General features: G+C 57.2%; 2 protein-coding genes across 4 annotated transcripts; one reads left to right on the top strand and one right to left on the bottom strand.

The window, feature by feature from the left end:
* The first annotated feature begins 3,027 nt into the window (after positions 1-3,027).
* LOC132676249 (paraneoplastic antigen-like protein 6B) lies at positions 3,028-6,556 on the top strand. 2 transcript variants are annotated; one of them, XM_081792359.1, is made up of 2 exons: positions 3,028-3,375; positions 3,732-6,556. In XM_081792359.1, exon 2 carries the CDS (start codon positions 3,805-3,807, stop codon positions 5,197-5,199), a length of 1,395 nt encoding a protein of 464 aa, XP_081648485.1. In that variant the 5' UTR covers positions 3,028-3,375; positions 3,732-3,804; the 3' UTR covers positions 5,200-6,556. The 2 variants fall into 2 exon arrangements, with proteins under 2 accessions (XP_081648485.1, XP_081648484.1); XM_081792358.1 differs by having other exon boundaries at positions 3,648-6,556.
* A 4,017-nt stretch (positions 6,557-10,573) lies between these two features.
* LOC132676250 (paraneoplastic antigen-like protein 6B) lies at positions 10,574-14,102 on the bottom strand. Of its 2 annotated transcripts, none has more exons than XM_078442441.2 (2): positions 13,755-14,102; positions 10,574-13,482 (listed from the first exon to the last, which is right to left on the bottom strand). In XM_078442441.2, the coding sequence occupies exon 2, from the start codon at positions 13,323-13,325 to the stop codon at positions 11,931-11,933; it is 1,395 nt and encodes a 464-aa protein (XP_078298567.1). In that variant the 5' UTR covers positions 13,326-13,482; positions 13,755-14,102; the 3' UTR covers positions 10,574-11,930. The 2 variants fall into 2 exon arrangements, with proteins under 2 accessions (XP_078298567.1, XP_060484365.1); XM_060628382.3 differs by having other exon boundaries at positions 10,574-13,398.
* Between the last annotated feature and the right edge of the window lie 2,732 nt (positions 14,103-16,834).

Raw genomic sequence — 16,834 nt, 5'->3', positions numbered from 1 at the left:
AGCCACAGGGAGGACTTGTCACCGGGGAGGAGCATGGTCTGGTGCTGTTGCAGAGAGTTTGCCCTGGCTTCCCTGTGGGTGGGAGTGAAGTAGAAAGAGAGGCCAGAGTGGAGGCTGGGAGAGCAGGAGACCATGGAGACGTGGAGAGGGCCAGCAGTCATCGATTAAAGTGGATAAAATCCCACATTGGGTTAGATTGGGCGTAAGGAACAAAGGAGGGGGGAGAAAGAATCCTGGCATCTTTGCTGGAGCAACCAGGTGGAAGGTGGAGCCCTTGGGGGAATCCCGGGGAAGAAGCAAGTGTGTCGAGGAGGATGAAATGCTCTTGTTTGGACATCTTCATTCTGCAATTCCCATGGGGCATCCAAGCGTGCAGTTTGATGAGGACATGAGGAGCTCAGGGAAGGGGGTCCCACCCCACCCAGAGACAAAACATTTGGAGCCATCAGCGGGCAGATGGTCCCTCGGATGAGAGGACTTTGGGCGAGAATGGCGTTGGAGGCACCAAAGGTCCTGGGGCTGAGGCTGGGAGCCCACCTCCACCGCACTGAACTCAAGCAAAGGAGAAGGAGGAGGGAGTTCCAAGGATGGGCAGGCAGGGAGGGAGGAGATTAGCCCAAAGGTGGGGGCTTACAGAAGCTGAGAAAGGAAAAGGTTGTGAGAAGGAAGGAGGGTCAACTGTGCTGAGAGGTGGAGCAAAATGAGGGCTGAAAGGTGACAAAGGAAAAGTAGTCAAGGCATCACAGTCCAGCCCTAGCGGGGGGAGGGAGTAGTGGGCACCCCAAGGTAGAGCCAGACAGTCCTGGACTTGGAGTCAGCAGGTATGGAAGGAAGGAGAGTAGGAAGAGACGAGGCTGAAAACAGAGGGAAGGAATTGACAGTCGGTCTGCAGGCCAGCTGGCTGGCTGGGGACACGGGACCCATGTATGTTCCCACGGGAGCACCCTGTCTGAGGAAGGACCCCAGATAAATCATGGCAGAAACCAAGAAAGAGGACAATGTGGGGTGCGAGCCATGGCAGGGCTAACACCAAGGTTTGGTGGACAGAAATTCTCACTGTGGGTGTTTAGAGCAGCAGTTCACCTGTATTAGGAGAGCCTGTCTTGGCCCTCAGTGGGGAGAAGGGGAGGGGGTCCACACACGAGGCCGACTGGGAAAGCTGGTTTGTGACAGAACACTTGTGCTTCTTCATTTACCCAGCATTTACCACCTGACAGACAGGAAAGTCGGGAGAGTAAGACCATATGGGCCAGTCAAGCTCCCACTATGAGACCAACTCCAATGTGGCCTGTTTCTGGGCGATGGGTGAGTGTAGAAAAAAATGAGAGTGCCTTTGCCCTTGATGCTAGGAACTTTCTCCCAGTAACAGGCCAAGGAGGCTTCTCAGCAGTGGGGAGGAAATGAGCAAAGGAGATTCATAGAAGAGGAACTGGGAATGGCCAACACACTTGTGCAAGGATGCCCAACCTCACTGCCGACCAGGGAAATGCAAGGCACACAGTAATGAGGTAGCACTTCTCCCCATGGGAGTGGGCAAGTGGTCAAGGCTGGACAAGGCCAAAGGCTGCTCAGGCTGTGGGGGCACACAGGACCACACCTATGCTGCTGGTGGGAGTGAACACAGGTTCAGCCACTCATGGGAGATAACAGATTAGCAACACCTGGCCATGGCTTTGATGGGCACAGCCCAAGTCCCAGAAAAACCACTTCTTGGTGTACGTTCCAGAGCCTGTTGGGCCGACAGCGGCTAAGACAGGCATGCGTGGGGTGCTGGTGGCAGCAGTGTCTGTAACAGTCAAAGACTGGGAACAGTGTGAACGCCCATCCACAGGGTCATAGACAAATAAACCAGGGCTGTGATTCAACAAGGAGCATGAGTGAGCTGGACACTCAGGAAAACCTTGACCGGTATAGCTTGAGTGTGAAAGGCAAGTCACAGAAGAGGATGTCTGGCCAGACGCCAGGCAGGCAAGGAAAGAGAAGCCAACAACGCCGGGAGGTGTGACCCCAAGGGAACCTGTCTGCCATCTGACCGGTGGAGAGGCTGTCCACATGGCCCCAGACTCCCATGACAGGATGGGTGCAAGGTGGCGAGACCCAGAGGGGCTGGCACTCCATTTTGAGTTGTGGCAGCACTGCCTTGGTACAGTGACTAGCCTAGGTAGCAAAGGAAAGGGGAAGGATCTGTAGAAGAAGACTGACTCCGGGCCAGACAGAGGTCTCTGGGGAGGCACAACACCCATGCTGCTCTCAGGGGCCAAGAGGGCAGATGTCTCAGAGCTCATTAGGCTGGTGAGAGCACAGGGGGGCAGGGGACACATCCAGCGCTTCACGCCCAGCCCACTGGCTCTCCTGTACACACCCTCAGGTAGAGACCCCAGTTCTGTCCCTCCACTGATGCCCAGAGAAGGGGCAAGGACTTGCCCAAAGGACACATGGTAAGATACAGGCCCAAGGGGTTGAGCTCTAAGTAGCAGAAGCCCGTTCTTGGGATTGGGACATGAAGTGAGCAAAACAGGAAAGTCCTTGACACCCTCCTTGGGGCAGGGCCCTGGCACTGGGGCAGCGACGCATCTTGGCCCGTCGTGTGCCCACAGCGGCCACGGCCCCCGCGCGAGTATGGGGACTGCTGACCCCCGGTTGCGGTGGTGTGTGCGAGCGCTCATGTGCGCAGGTGGCATCTATTCCACGTAGTCGCACCTGGACGAAGTGCTTCTCGCCTAGCTGGGACAGGACCCGTTCTGGGTGGAGTGGAGGAGGGGCGGAAACAGGTGAAGGAGCCCCAGAACGCTCCCCCATCCCGCGCTCCACCCATGCCAGAATGCAGCGCTGGCGGGCGCATCTCGGGCCTGCCCAGCGGCTCTCTGGTGGGCACCCGGGGATATGGACCCCTCGCCAGGCTGACGCCCCGAGAGCATGTTCCGGGAGGGGCGGGCGGTGGGCAGGGTTGGGTCTAGGATGGGGGCACTGGCTCTCGGGTCCCCAGGGTCCCCACCTGTGCCAGCGCCCCCTCGGGGGCGGGGGAAGGAGCAGGTGACGTCACGCGCGGTCCCGGGGTGCCCGCGGCGGTGGCCACAGCCTGGCCGCGTGACCCGCGCGCGCCAATGGCCCGGCGGTCTCCGGGGCGACGCGGAGGGTCCGCGCTCCGCCGCCACTGCGCCCCCGCCCCGAGTCCGCACTGCAGAGAGTGGTGGCGAGCAGGCGCCGGCGCGCTAGCCCACGTGCCGCGCTGAGAGAGGGACAGGGAGAGGAAGAAGGAGAGGGAGTGAGAGGCAGCCAGGAAAAGAGGGGCGCACGACCCCGCTGCCGCTCGGCGCAGCCCCTGCGCCCCACCTGCTGGGACCTCGACGAGGAAGGACCCCGACCCAGAGGAAGGTAGGTACCAGAACCGGGGAGGGTGCGCTCAGCCCTCCGGGAGTCCCGCCCGCCCGCCCCAGTAGGACTGCGGCAGCCCGCGGGGGCGAGAGGGACGCGGTGGGGAGGGGGCCGTGGCCCCCGGCAGGCGGGTGGAAGGCGGGGCAGGGGTCTAGCCTGGGCTGCAAAGGCACCGCCCCGGGGGAGGAGGGTCACCTGGGGGGTGGGCGCAGAGGGGCGGGGGGCGGGGGGCGGGCCGCTTAACCTCGCTCTCGCCTCGTTTGTATTCACAGGCTGTGGAGACCTGGGCGGTTCTCTCTGAGTCCTAGACTCCCTCACTAATTCACCCCCCCCCCCACCCCCTCCACCCTGCCCAGTGTCACCCTGGTCCGCGCCGGGAACCGTTTCCTACGGCTGATATTAACCCCGCGCCGGCGGAAATTGCACGCGATGGCGGTGACGTTGCTGCGGGACTGGTGCAGGTGGATGGGCATCAGCGCTCGAAGGGGTCTGCTCATTCTGGGCATCCCGGAGGACTGTGATGAAGCCGAACTCCAAGAGTCTCTGGAGGCCGCCCTGTGGCCCATGGGTCACTTCACCGTGCTGGGCAAAGTGTTTCGAGAGGAGGATAATGCCACTGCAGCCCTGGTCGAGCTTGACCGGGAAGTTAACTATGCTTTGGTCCCCAGGGAAATCCCGGGCACCGGGGGTCCCTGGAACGTAGTCTTTGTGCCCCGTTGCTCAGGCGAGGAGTTTCTCAGTCGCGTGTTCCACTTCCTGGAGCAACAGGGGCAGACGGTGGAGAGTGTGGCTGGGGCCCTGGGGCTGGGACTGCGCCGGGTGTGCTGGCTCCGATCGGTCAGTCAGGCAGTCCAGCCCTGGGTGGAGACCATGCGGTACCAGCGCCTGGGCGTGTTTTCTGGGAGGGATCAGCCCGCCCCGGGGGAGGAGTCCTTTGAGGCCTGGCTAGACCACACCACAGACATGCTACATGTATGGCAGGGGGTCTCAGAAAGGGAGAAGAGGAGGCGGCTGATGGAAGGCCTTCGAGGGACGGCCCTGCAGCTCGTGCACGGGCTCCTGGCAGAGAACCCTGCCAGGACGGCTCAGGACTGCCTGGCGGCCCTGATCCAGGTGTTTGGAGACAACGAGTCGCAGGCAACCATCCGGGTGAAGTGTTTGACAGCTCAGCAAGAGTCAGGCGAGCGGCTCTCTGCTTTTGTGTTGCGGCTGGAAGTTTTGCTGCAGAAAGCCATTGAGAAGGGGGCCCTGGCCAGAGCCTCAGCTGACCATGTACGCCTGAGGCAGGTGCTCACCAGGGCCAACCTTACTGAGCCGCTGGATGAAGCGCTGAGGAAGTTGAGAATGGTTGGGAGGTCTCCAAGTTTCCTAGAGATGCTGGGGCTTGTTCGGGAGTCTGAGGCATGGGAGGCCAGTCTAGCCAGGAACGAGAGAGCCCAGGCAGAGGAAGGGGCTGGTGCCCGGGCCAATGCCCAGGCTGATGCCAGAGCCGGTGCTAAGGCGGAGGATGACAAGGTGGAGGAGAAGGAGCAGGAAGAGCGGGAGTCTGAGGAGGAGGACAGTGACGATCATGACGCTGTCCTTGCGGGCCTAGGTCAGGCAAGACCCTCAGAGGCCCCTGGGGGCCCCACCCCCGCCCAGATGGGCAGCGCTTCCAGGGAGGGCCCGGGAGGTCCTGGCTGTGAGCCAGAGGGCCTCGCCCAGGCAGGAGACCAGGAGACTGGGGAGCCCCTGGAGGAGGGGCTCAAGCCCATCCCAGAGGAGTTGGGAAATGAGGACGGGGCTGGGGAGATGAGCCCCCCCAAGTCCTCCTCGGGCAAATAGGCTCAGAAGGCCCAGAGGCCCCCTCTCCTCTCAGACAGCAGAGCTCTGGAGGCAGGGGGAGGCCACGCCAGGGCAGCAGCCTCACCCCACATGTGGAGCAGGGCCAAGGGAAGCACCCACCCAGCCCAAGCCAAGCTCCCGGGCACTCCACCACCCCCACGGGGACCTGATCACCACCATCAGCCCTTCCAACGGACCAGGATGACCATACTTGATGCAGAATGGGGCAGGGAGAGGTGCCCCCTCCCATGGCAGCTGAGGCAGCCCCAGCCCCAGCCCGAAACCCTGCCAGTTCAGGCAGCCAGCCTGGGAAGCACCCCTGAGTGGCTGGCCCTAGCCTAGGTGAGGGGCACCTGAAAATGTGTGCCACCCACACTGGCCTGGGAGATGTTAGGAGCCGTCTCAAGGGTGCCAGCCCCTCGGGCCGCCCAAGAGGGGGACCCTCATTCACTGACCCCTGGAGCACGTCGCTCCATGCTCTGGGAAGCCCACTTGTGTCTCTGTAGGCCCCTCAGTGACCCCCGTGTCAAGTGGCACCCCCCCTCCCCCGCTCCCCCTACACACACCCTAGTTACCATTCCCGTGCAGAGCCTTGAGGTGTGCAGGAGCCCGCAGCGGGTGTCCTGGCCTAACGAAGCAGCCTCCTCTCAGCCCGGGTGTGTGCCACGAGCTTCAGTGCGAGCCCAGGCTCTGCTCGCTGTCGTGCGGTGTCGTGAGCTCAGCCTCTGCTTCCTCGGTGTAGATTTAGGCCAACTGCTGCTTGTTCTTGTGGAGATGTATGTGTGTTCTTATCTGAGCAGCCGCCCCCACCCCACCCCAGAGACCTCTCGAGCCCAATCCCAGGAGATGGCGGGAAGGACAGAAGAGAGCATGGCTGGTGCTCACCCCGTGACCTCAGGAAGGAGGAACTGGACCAAGGACAGAGGTGGCCTGTGGGAGTCTCCACGGAAACCGTGCTGTGATGTGCCACTCTCTTGTTACTTGTGACTCAGTTTCTTCGGCTTGTCCAAGTGCCCCGTGCTGCGTTTTCCAGCATCCTGTGACTGTCCTGTGCAGGCCATAGGGCAGGGCCAGGCCCCAGCATGTCAGCCAGAGTGGAGAGTGCCCTAGAGTGAGGGGCCATGGCCAGCATCCATCATCTTGGCCAAGGGCCGATCGTGGGGCCCTCAGGAAGGGAGACTATGGCAGGAGGGCCACGGTGTTGGGGGAAACAGAGGCACCTCATTTGGGACCCCAAGAGGAGGGGGTCCGTGACCTATGGGCTGTAGTGGCCGTCAGACGTTCCTCTCTGTGTTGTCATTCCCTCTCTTCAATGGTTTCAGTAAATGTTTCTCTTCAATAAATTTCATTGAATGTTTCAGCCGAGTCTTGCCTCTGCTGTGGGCAATTGAGGGAAGGGTCTACGGGGGTTGGGAGAGGGAGCCAGAGAAAAGATTCTTGTTCAGCACCCATGGGAGGCTTCTCCAGTGACAGGGTAGGGTAGGCACTTTGACAGGAAAAATAGGATGTGTTGAGGGCCATTGTTCTATTTTATAGGTGAACTATAAAGTTTTGGGGTTCCATTGGTCCTCATCTTGGGTTGGTCCTGTCACCTTTGCTTTTTGAAATGTGTGAGGTTTTTCATAGTTTTCTCCTTTACTAGGGGGAAGTGTACACTGGCATCCAGCTCCTGGGATTGAATATTGTTTCAGGTGCATGATGCATGGAGTAGGGCCACGCAACAAAGAACTGTCTTGTCCCAAAGGGTTATAACATCCTTGGTGAGAAAGCCAAATTAGACTGATGGGGTTTTAATTTTTTTATTTTCAGTTTTTGTTTCAATTCTGGTTAATTGACATACAGTGTTATGTTTGTTTCAGGTGTACAGTATAGTGATTCAACACTTCCATACATCACCCGATGCTCATCAGAAGGGCCCTCCTTAGTCCCCATCATCTGTTTGACTCATCACCCACCCACCTCCCCTCTGGTAACCATCAGTTTGTTCTCTATAAATAAGAGTTTGTTTCTTGGTTTCTCATGGAATACTACTCGGCAATCAAAAAGAACGCAATCTTGCCATTTGCAGCAATGTGGATGGAACTAGAATGGATTATGCTAATCAAAATAGGCAGAGAAAGACAAAAGTCATAGGATTTATCTCATATGTGGAGTTTAAGAAACACAACAGATGAACATAGGGGAAGGGAAGGAAAATAAGATAAGAACAGGGTGGCAACAATGGTGTGGTACTGGGGTATGTTCAGGGTTGCATCCAAGATAGGCTGTGTGACTGGAACTTAGCACAAGCTGTGGCTGGCTGAGGCACCTAGAAACCTCAGGGAGTCCCAGGAGTAATTAGGTTCAACTTTGAAGGGAGGGGAATGGGCATCCGGTAGTACCTGAGGCTCCAGAATCTGTGGAAGGGCTGCATGGCTCAGGGCATCCACAGGCTCAGAGAGTTCATGTGTGTAATCCCAGAACCAAACAGTCACGGAATGGACTGGTCATGACGTTGGGTGCCCATACGAGGAGCTGCATGCTAGAGTCTGTGGTGAGGGGCTATCCCATGTATTTGTGATCAGTAACCGTAAGAGACTATTAAGTACAGAGAACAAACCCAAGGCTGATGAAGGGTAGGTGGATGGGGTTTGGGCTAAATGGGTGATGGTCATTAAGGAGGGAACTTGCTGGGATGAGTACTTGGTGTTATATGGAAGTGATGAATCACTGGGTTCTACTCCTGAAACCAAAACTACACGGTATATTAACTAACATGAATTTAAATAAATAAAATTTAAAAAAGAGTCTGCTTCTTGATTTCTCTCTATATTTTTCCCCCTTTGTTCATTTTGTTTCTTAAATTCTATATATGTATGAAATTATATGGTATTTGTCTTTTCTGACAGACTTATTTCACTTAAAATAATACTCTCTAGCTAGAACCATGTTGTTGCAAATGGCAAGATTTCATCCTTTTTATGGTTAAATATTATTCCAGGGTGTATGGATGTGCGTGTGTGTGTGTGCGTGTGTGTGTGCGCGTGTGCGTGTGTGCGTGTGCATGTGTGTATATGAGAAGCTTCGTAGCTGGTGTGAGGGAGACAAGAGAGAGAGAGGAGAGAGAGAGAGCACCATTGGCTGAGTTATGATCATGTGACGTTCGGTGTCACATACTAGTATTGCCAGACATAGCTCATTTATCAAGTTACAATTTATTAGAAATGTTTGCTTGTCTGGTGGAACACCTGAAGAACAAATTACTTGCAATCCAGGTTTTGATACACAAACACACACACACACACACACACACACATCACATCACATCTTCTTAGACTGATAGGGTTTTTAAACAAACAAAAAAAACCCATATTGGTTTTAATTTCAGGTATTCTAAGTGTGACAATCTCATTATGGAACAATAATGAAAAAAGTTACTAAGCGACAGAAAAACTCTAGGCTCTAGAGCTGTGTGTGTGTGTGTTTGTGTATCAAAACCTGGATTGCAAGTAATTTGTTCTTCAGGTGTTCCACCAGACAAGCAAACATTTCTAATAAATTGTAACTTGATAAATGAGCTATGTCTGGCAATACTAGTATGTGACACCGAACGTCACATGATCATAACTCAGCCAATGGTGCTCTCTCTCTCTCCTCTCTCTCTCTTGTCTCCCTCACACCAGCTATGAAGCTTCTCATATACACACATGCACACGCACACACGCACACGCGCACACACACACGCACACACACACACGCACATCCATACACCCTGGAATAATATTTAACCATAAAAAGGATGAAATCTTGCCATTTGCAACAACATGGTTCTAGCTAGAGAGTATTATTTTAAGTGAAATAAGTCTGTCAGAAAAGACAAATACCATATAATTTCATACATATATAGAATTTAAGAAACAAAATGAACAAAGGGGGAAAAATATAGAGAGAAATCAAGAAGCAGACTCTTTTTTAAATTTTATTTATTTAAATTCATGTTAGTTAATATACCGTGTAGTTTTGGTTTCAGGAGTAGAACCCAGTGATTCATCACTTCCATATAACACCAAGTACTCATCCCAGCAAGTTCCCTCCTTAATGACCATCACCCATTTAGCCCAAACCCCATCCACCTACCCTTCATCAGCCTTGGGTTTGTTCTCTGTACTTAATAGTCTCTTACGGTTACTGATCACAAATACATGGGATAGCCCCTCACCACAGACTCTAGCATGCAGCTCCTCGTATGGGCACCCAACGTCATGACCAGGCCATTCCGTGACTGTTTGGTTCTGGGATTACACACATGAACTCTCTGAGCCTGTGGATGCCCTGAGCCATGCAGCCCTTCCACAGATTCTGGAGCCTCAGGTACTACCGGATGCCCATTCCCCTCCCTTCAAAGTTGAACCTAATTACTCCTGGGACTCCCTGAGGTTTCTAGGTGCCTCAGCCAGCCACAGCTTGTGCTAAGTTCCAGTCACACAGCCTATCTTGGATGCAACCCTGAACATACCCCAGTACCACACCATTGTTGCCACCCTGTTCTTATCTTATTTTCCTTCCCTTCCCCTATGTTCATCTGTTGTGTTTCTTAAACTCCACATATGAGATAAATCCTATGACTTTTGTCTTTCTCTGCCTATTTTGATTAGCATAATCCATTCTAGTTCCATCCACATTGCTGCAAATGGCAAGATTGCGTTCTTTTTGATTGCCGAGTAGTATTCCATGAGAAACCAAGAAACAAACTCTTATTTATAGAGAACAAACTGATGGTTACCAGAGGGGAGGTGGGTGGGTGATGAGTCAAACAGATGATGGGGACTAAGGAGGGCCCTTCTGATGAGCATCGGGTGATGTATGGAAGTGTTGAATCACTATACTGTACACCTGAAACAAACATAACACTGTATGTCAATTAACCAGAATTGAAACAAAAACTGAAAATAAAAAAATTAAAACCCCATCAGTCTAATTTGGCTTTCTCACCAAGGATGTTATAACCCTTTGGGACAAGACAGTTCTTTGTTGCGTGGCCCTACTCCATGCATCATGCACCTGAAACAATATTCAATCCCAGGAGCTGGATGCCAGTGTACACTTCCCCCTAGTAAAGGAGAAAACTATGAAAAACCTCACACATTTCAAAAAGCAAAGGTGACAGGACCAACCCAAGATGAGGACCAATGGAACCCCAAAACTTTATAGTTCACCTATAAAATAGAACAATGGCCCTCAACACATCCTATTTTTCCTGTCAAAGTGCCTACCCTACCCTGTCACTGGAGAAGCCTCCCATGGGTGCTGAACAAGAATCTTTTCTCTGGCTCCCTCTCCCAACCCCCGTAGACCCTTCCCTCAATTGCCCACAGCAGAGGCAAGACTCGGCTGAAACATTCAATGAAATTTATTGAAGAGAAACATTTACTGAAACCATTGAAGAGAGGGAATGACAACACAGAGAGGAACGTCTGACGGCCACTACAGCCCATAGGTCACGGACCCCCTCCTCTTGGGGTCCCAAATGAGGTGCCTCTGTTTCCCCCAACACCGTGGCCCTCCTGCCATAGTCTCCCTTCCTGAGGGCCCCACGATCGGCCCTTGGCCAAGATGATGGATGCTGGCCATGGCCCCTCACTCTAGGGCACTCTCCACTCTGGCTGACATGCTGGGGCCTGGCCCTGCCCTATGGCCTGCACAGGACAGTCACAGGATGCTGGAAAACGCAGCACGGGGCACTTGGACAAGCCGAAGAAACTGAGTCACAAGTAACAAGAGAGTGGCACATCACAGCACGGTTTCCGTGGAGACTCCCACAGGCCACCTCTGTCCTTGGTCCAGTTCCTCCTTCCTGAGGTCACGGGGTGAGCACCAGCCATGCTCTCTTCTGTCCTTCCCGCCATCTCCTGGGATTGGGCTCGAGAGGTCTCTGGGGTGGGGTGGGGGCGGCTGCTCAGATAAGAACACACATACATCTCCACAAGAACAAGCAGCAGTTGGCCTAAATCTACACCGAGGAAGCAGAGGCTGAGCTCACGACACCGCACGACAGCGAGCAGAGCCTGGGCTCGCACTGAAGCTCGTGGCACACACCCGGGCTGAGAGGAGGCTGCTTCGTTAGGCCAGGACACCCGCTGCGGGCTCCTGCACACCTCAAGGCTCTGCACGGGAATGGTAACTAGGGTGTGTGTAGGGGGAGCGGGGGAGGGGGGGTGCCACTTGACACGGGGGTCACTGAGGGGCCTACAGAGACACAAGTGGGCTTCCCAGAGCATGGAGCGACGTGCTCCAGGGGTCAGTGAATGAGGGTCCCCCTCTTGGGCGGCCCGAGGGGCTGGCACCCTTGAGACGGCTCCTAACATCTCCCAGGCCAGTGTGGGTGGCACACATTTTCAGGTGCCCCTCACCTAGGCTAGGGCCAGCCACTCAGGGGTGCTTCCCAGGCTGGCTGCCTGAACTGGCAGGGTTTCGGGCTGGGGCTGGGGCTGCCTCAGCTGCCATGGGAGGGGGCACCTCTCCCTGCCCCATTCTGCATCAAGTATGGTCATCCTGGTCCGTTGGAAGGGCTGATGGTGGTGATCAGGTCCCCGTGGGGGTGGTGGAGTGCCCGGGAGCTTGGCTTGGGCTGGGTGGGTGCTTCCCTTGGCCCTGCTCCACATGTGGGGTGAGGCTGCTGCCCTGGCGTGGCCTCCCCCTGCCTCCAGAGCTCTGCTGTCTGAGAGGAGAGGGGGCCTCTGGGCCTTCTGAGCCTATTTGCCCGAGGAGGACTTGGGGGGGCTCATCTCCCCAGCCCCGTCCTCATTTCCCAACTCCTCTGGGATGGGCTTGAGCCCCTCCTCCAGGGGCTCCCCAGTCTCCTGGTCTCCTGCCTGGGCGAGGCCCTCTGGCTCACAGCCAGGACCTCCCGGGCCCTCCCTGGAAGCGCTGCCCATCTGGGCGGGGGTGGGGCCCCCAGGGGCCTCTGAGGGTCTTGCCTGACCTAGGCCCGCAAGGACAGCGTCATGATCGTCACTGTCCTCCTCCTCAGACTCCCGCTCTTCCTGCTCCTTCTCCTCCACCTTGTCATCCTCCGCCTTAGCACCGGCTCTGGCATCAGCCTGGGCATTGGCCCGGGCACCAGCCCCTTCCTCTGCCTGGGCTCTCTCGTTCCTGGCTAGACTGGCCTCCCATGCCTCAGACTCCCGAACAAGCCCCAGCATCTCTAGGAAACTTGGAGACCTCCCAACCATTCTCAACTTCCTCAGCGCTTCATCCAGCGGCTCAGTAAGGTTGGCCCTGGTGAGCACCTGCCTCAGGCGTACATGGTCAGCTGAGGCTCTGGCCAGGGCCCCCTTCTCAATGGCTTTCTGCAGCAAAACTTCCAGCCGCAACACAAAAGCAGAGAGCCGCTCGCCTGACTCTTGCTGAGCTGTCAAACACTTCACCCGGATGGTTGCCTGCGACTCGTTGTCTCCAAACACCTGGATCAGGGCCGCCAGGCAGTCCTGAGCCGTCCTGGCAGGGTTCTCTGCCAGGAGCCCGTGCACGAGCTGCAGGGCCGTCCCTCGAAGGCCTTCCATCAGCCGCCTCCTCTTCTCCCTTTCTGAGACCCCCTGCCATACATGTAGCATGTCTGTGGTGTGGTCTAGCCAGGCCTCAAAGGACTCCTCCCCCGGGGCGGGCTGATCCCTCCCAGAAAACACGCCCAGGCGCTGGTACCGCATGGTCTCCACCCAGGGCTGGACTGCCTGACTGACCGATCGGAGCCAGCACACCCGGCGCAGTCCCAGCCCCAGGGCCCCAGCCACACTCTCCACCGTCTGCCCCTGTTGCTCCAGGAAGTGGAACACGCGACTGAGAAACTCCTCGCCTGAGCAACGGGGCACAAAGACTACGTTCCAGGGACCCCCGGTGCCCGGGATTTCCCTGGGGACCAAAGCATAGTTAACTTCCCGGTCAAGCTCGACCAGGGCTGCAGTGGCATTATCCTCCTCTCGAAACACTTTGCCCAGCACGGTGAAGTGACCCATGGGCCACAGGGCGGCCTCCAGAGACTCTTGGAGTTCGGCTTCATCACAGTCCTCCGGGATGCCCAGAATGAGCAGACCCCTTCGAGCGCTGATGCCCATCCACCTGCACCAGTCCCGCAGCAACGTCACCGCCATCGCGTGCAATTTCCGCCGGCGCGGGGTTAATATCAGCCGTAGGAAACGGTTCCCGGCGCGGACCAGGGTGACACTGGGCAGGGTGGAGGGGGTGGGGGGGGGGGTGAATTAGTGAGGGAGTCTAGGACTCAGAGAGAACCGCCCAGGTCTCCACAGCCTGTGAATACAAACGAGGCGAGAGCGAGGTTAAGCGGCCCGCCCCCCGCCCCCCGCCCCTCTGCGCCCACCCCCCAGGTGACCCTCCTCCCCCGGGGCGGTGCCTTTGCAGCCCAGGCTAGACCCCTGCCCCGCCTTCCACCCGCCTGCCGGGGGCCACGGCCCCCTCCCCACCGCGTCCCTCTCGCCCCCGCGGGCTGCCGCAGTCCTACTGGGGCGGGCGGGCGGGACTCCCGGAGGGCTGAGCGCACCCTCCCCGGTTCTGGTACCTACCTTCCTCTGGGTCGGGGTCCTTCCTCGTCGAGGTCCCAGCAGGTGGGGCGCAGGGGCTGCGCCGAGCGGCAGCGGGGTCGTGCGCCCCTCTTTTCCTGGCTGCCTCTCACTCCCTCTCCTTCTTCCTCTCCCTGTCCCTCTCTCAGCGCGGCACGTGGGCTAGCGCGCCGGCGCCTGCTCGCCACCACTCTCTGCAGTGCGGACTCGGGGCGGGGGCGCAGTGGCGGCGGAGCGCGGACCCTCCGCGTCGCCCCGGAGACCGCCGGGCCATTGGCGCGCGCGGGTCACGCGGCCAGGCTGTGGCCACCGCCGCGGGCACCCCGGGACCGCGCGTGACGTCACCTGCTCCTTCCCCCGCCCCCGAGGGGGCGCTGGCACAGGTGGGGACCCTGGGGACCCGAGAGCCAGTGCCCCCATCCTAGACCCAACCCTGCCCACCGCCCGCCCCTCCCGGAACATGCTCTCGGGGCGTCAGCCTGGCGAGGGGTCCATATCCCCGGGTGCCCACCAGAGAGCCGCTGGGCAGGCCCGAGATGCGCCCGCCAGCGCTGCATTCTGGCATGGGTGGAGCGCGGGATGGGGGAGCGTTCTGGGGCTCCTTCACCTGTTTCCGCCCCTCCTCCACTCCACCCAGAACGGGTCCTGTCCCAGCTAGGCGAGAAGCACTTCGTCCAGGTGCGACTACGTGGAATAGATGCCACCTGCGCACATGAGCGCTCGCACACACCACCGCAACCGGGGGTCAGCAGTCCCCATACTCGCGCGGGGGCCGTGGCCGCTGTGGGCACACGACGGGCCAAGATGCGTCGCTGCCCCAGTGCCAGGGCCCTGCCCCAAGGAGGGTGTCAAGGACTTTCCTGTTTTGCTCACTTCATGTCCCAATCCCAAGAACGGGCTTCTGCTACTTAGAGCTCAACCCCTTGGGCCTGTATCTTACCATGTGTCCTTTGGGCAAGTCCTTGCCCCTTCTCTGGGCATCAGTGGAGGGACAGAACTGGGGTCTCTACCTGAGGGTGTGTACAGGAGAGCCAGTGGGCTGGGCGTGAAGCGCTGGATGTGTCCCCTGCCCCCCTGTGCTCTCACCAGCCTAATGAGCTCTGAGACATCTGCCCTCTTGGCCCCTGAGAGCAGCATGGGTGTTGTGCCTCCCCAGAGACCTCTGTCTGGCCCGGAGTCAGTCTTCTTCTACAGATCCTTCCCCTTTCCTTTGCTACCTAGGCTAGTCACTGTACCAAGGCAGTGCTGCCACAACTCAAAATGGAGTGCCAGCCCCTCTGGGTCTCGCCACCTTGCACCCATCCTGTCATGGGAGTCTGGGGCCATGTGGACAGCCTCTCCACCGGTCAGATGGCAGACAGGTTCCCTTGGGGTCACACCTCCCGGCGTTGTTGGCTTCTCTTTCCTTGCCTGCCTGGCGTCTGGCCAGACATCCTCTTCTGTGACTTGCCTTTCACACTCAAGCTATACCGGTCAAGGTTTTCCTGAGTGTCCAGCTCACTCATGCTCCTTGTTGAATCACAGCCCTGGTTTATTTGTCTATGACCCTGTGGATGGGCGTTCACACTGTTCCCAGTCTTTGACTGTTACAGACACTGCTGCCACCAGCACCCCACGCATGCCTGTCTTAGCCGCTGTCGGCCCAACAGGCTCTGGAACGTACACCAAGAAGTGGTTTTTCTGGGACTTGGGCTGTGCCCATCAAAGCCATGGCCAGGTGTTGCTAATCTGTTATCTCCCATGAGTGGCTGAACCTGTGTTCACTCCCACCAGCAGCATAGGTGTGGTCCTGTGTGCCCCCACAGCCTGAGCAGCCTTTGGCCTTGTCCAGCCTTGACCACTTGCCCACTCCCATGGGGAGAAGTGCTACCTCATTACTGTGTGCCTTGCATTTCCCTGGTCGGCAGTGAGGTTGGGCATCCTTGCACAAGTGTGTTGGCCATTCCCAGTTCCTCTTCTATGAATCTCCTTTGCTCATTTCCTCCCCACTGCTGAGAAGCCTCCTTGGCCTGTTACTGGGAGAAAGTTCCTAGCATCAAGGGCAAAGGCACTCTCATTTTTTTCTACACTCACCCATCGCCCAGAAACAGGCCACATTGGAGTTGGTCTCATAGTGGGAGCTTGACTGGCCCATATGGTCTTACTCTCCCGACTTTCCTGTCTGTCAGGTGGTAAATGCTGGGTAAATGAAGAAGCACAAGTGTTCTGTCACAAACCAGCTTTCCCAGTCGGCCTCGTGTGTGGACCCCCTCCCCTTCTCCCCACTGAGGGCCAAGACAGGCTCTCCTAATACAGGTGAACTGCTGCTCTAAACACCCACAGTGAGAATTTCTGTCCACCAAACCTTGGTGTTAGCCCTGCCATGGCTCGCACCCCACATTGTCCTCTTTCTTGGTTTCTGCCATGATTTATCTGGGGTCCTTCCTCAGACAGGGTGCTCCCGTGGGAACATACATGGGTCCCGTGTCCCCAGCCAGCCAGCTGGCCTGCAGACCGACTGTCAATTCCTTCCCTCTGTTTTCAGCCTCGTCTCTTCCTACTCTCCTTCCTTCCATACCTGCTGACTCCAAGTCCAGGACTGTCTGGCTCTACCTTGGGGTGCCCACTACTCCCTCCCCCCGCTAGGGCTGGACTGTGATGCCTTGACTACTTTTCCTTTGTCACCTTTCAGCCCTCATTTTGCTCCACCTCTCAGCACAGTTGACCCTCCTTCCTTCTCACAACCTTTTCCTTTCTCAGCTTCTGTAAGCCCCCACCTTTGGGCTAATCTCCTCCCTCCCTGCCTGCCCATCCTTGGAACTCCCTCCTCCTTCTCCTTTGCTTGAGTTCAGTGCGGTGGAGGTGGGCTCCCAGCCTCAGCCCCAGGACCTTTGGTGCCTCCAACGCCATTCTCGCCCAAAGTCCTCTCATCCGAGGGACCATCTGCCCGCTGATGGCTCCAAATGTTTTGTCTCTGGGTGGGGTGGGACCCCCTTCCCTGAGCTCCTCATGTCCTCATCAAACTGCACGCTTGGATGCCCCATGGGAATTGCAGAATGAAGATGTCCAAACAAGAGCATTTCATCCTCCTCGACACACTTGCT

This window comes from Panthera onca, chromosome X, assembly GCF_046562875.1.
Source record: "Panthera onca isolate mPanOnc1 chromosome X, mPanOnc1 haplotype 2, whole genome shotgun sequence".
Classification (NCBI taxonomy): domain Eukaryota; kingdom Metazoa; phylum Chordata; class Mammalia; order Carnivora; family Felidae; genus Panthera; species Panthera onca.
The sequence above is the reverse complement of the archived record's forward strand: the minus strand, read 5'-3'. Positions and strand labels throughout refer to the sequence as shown.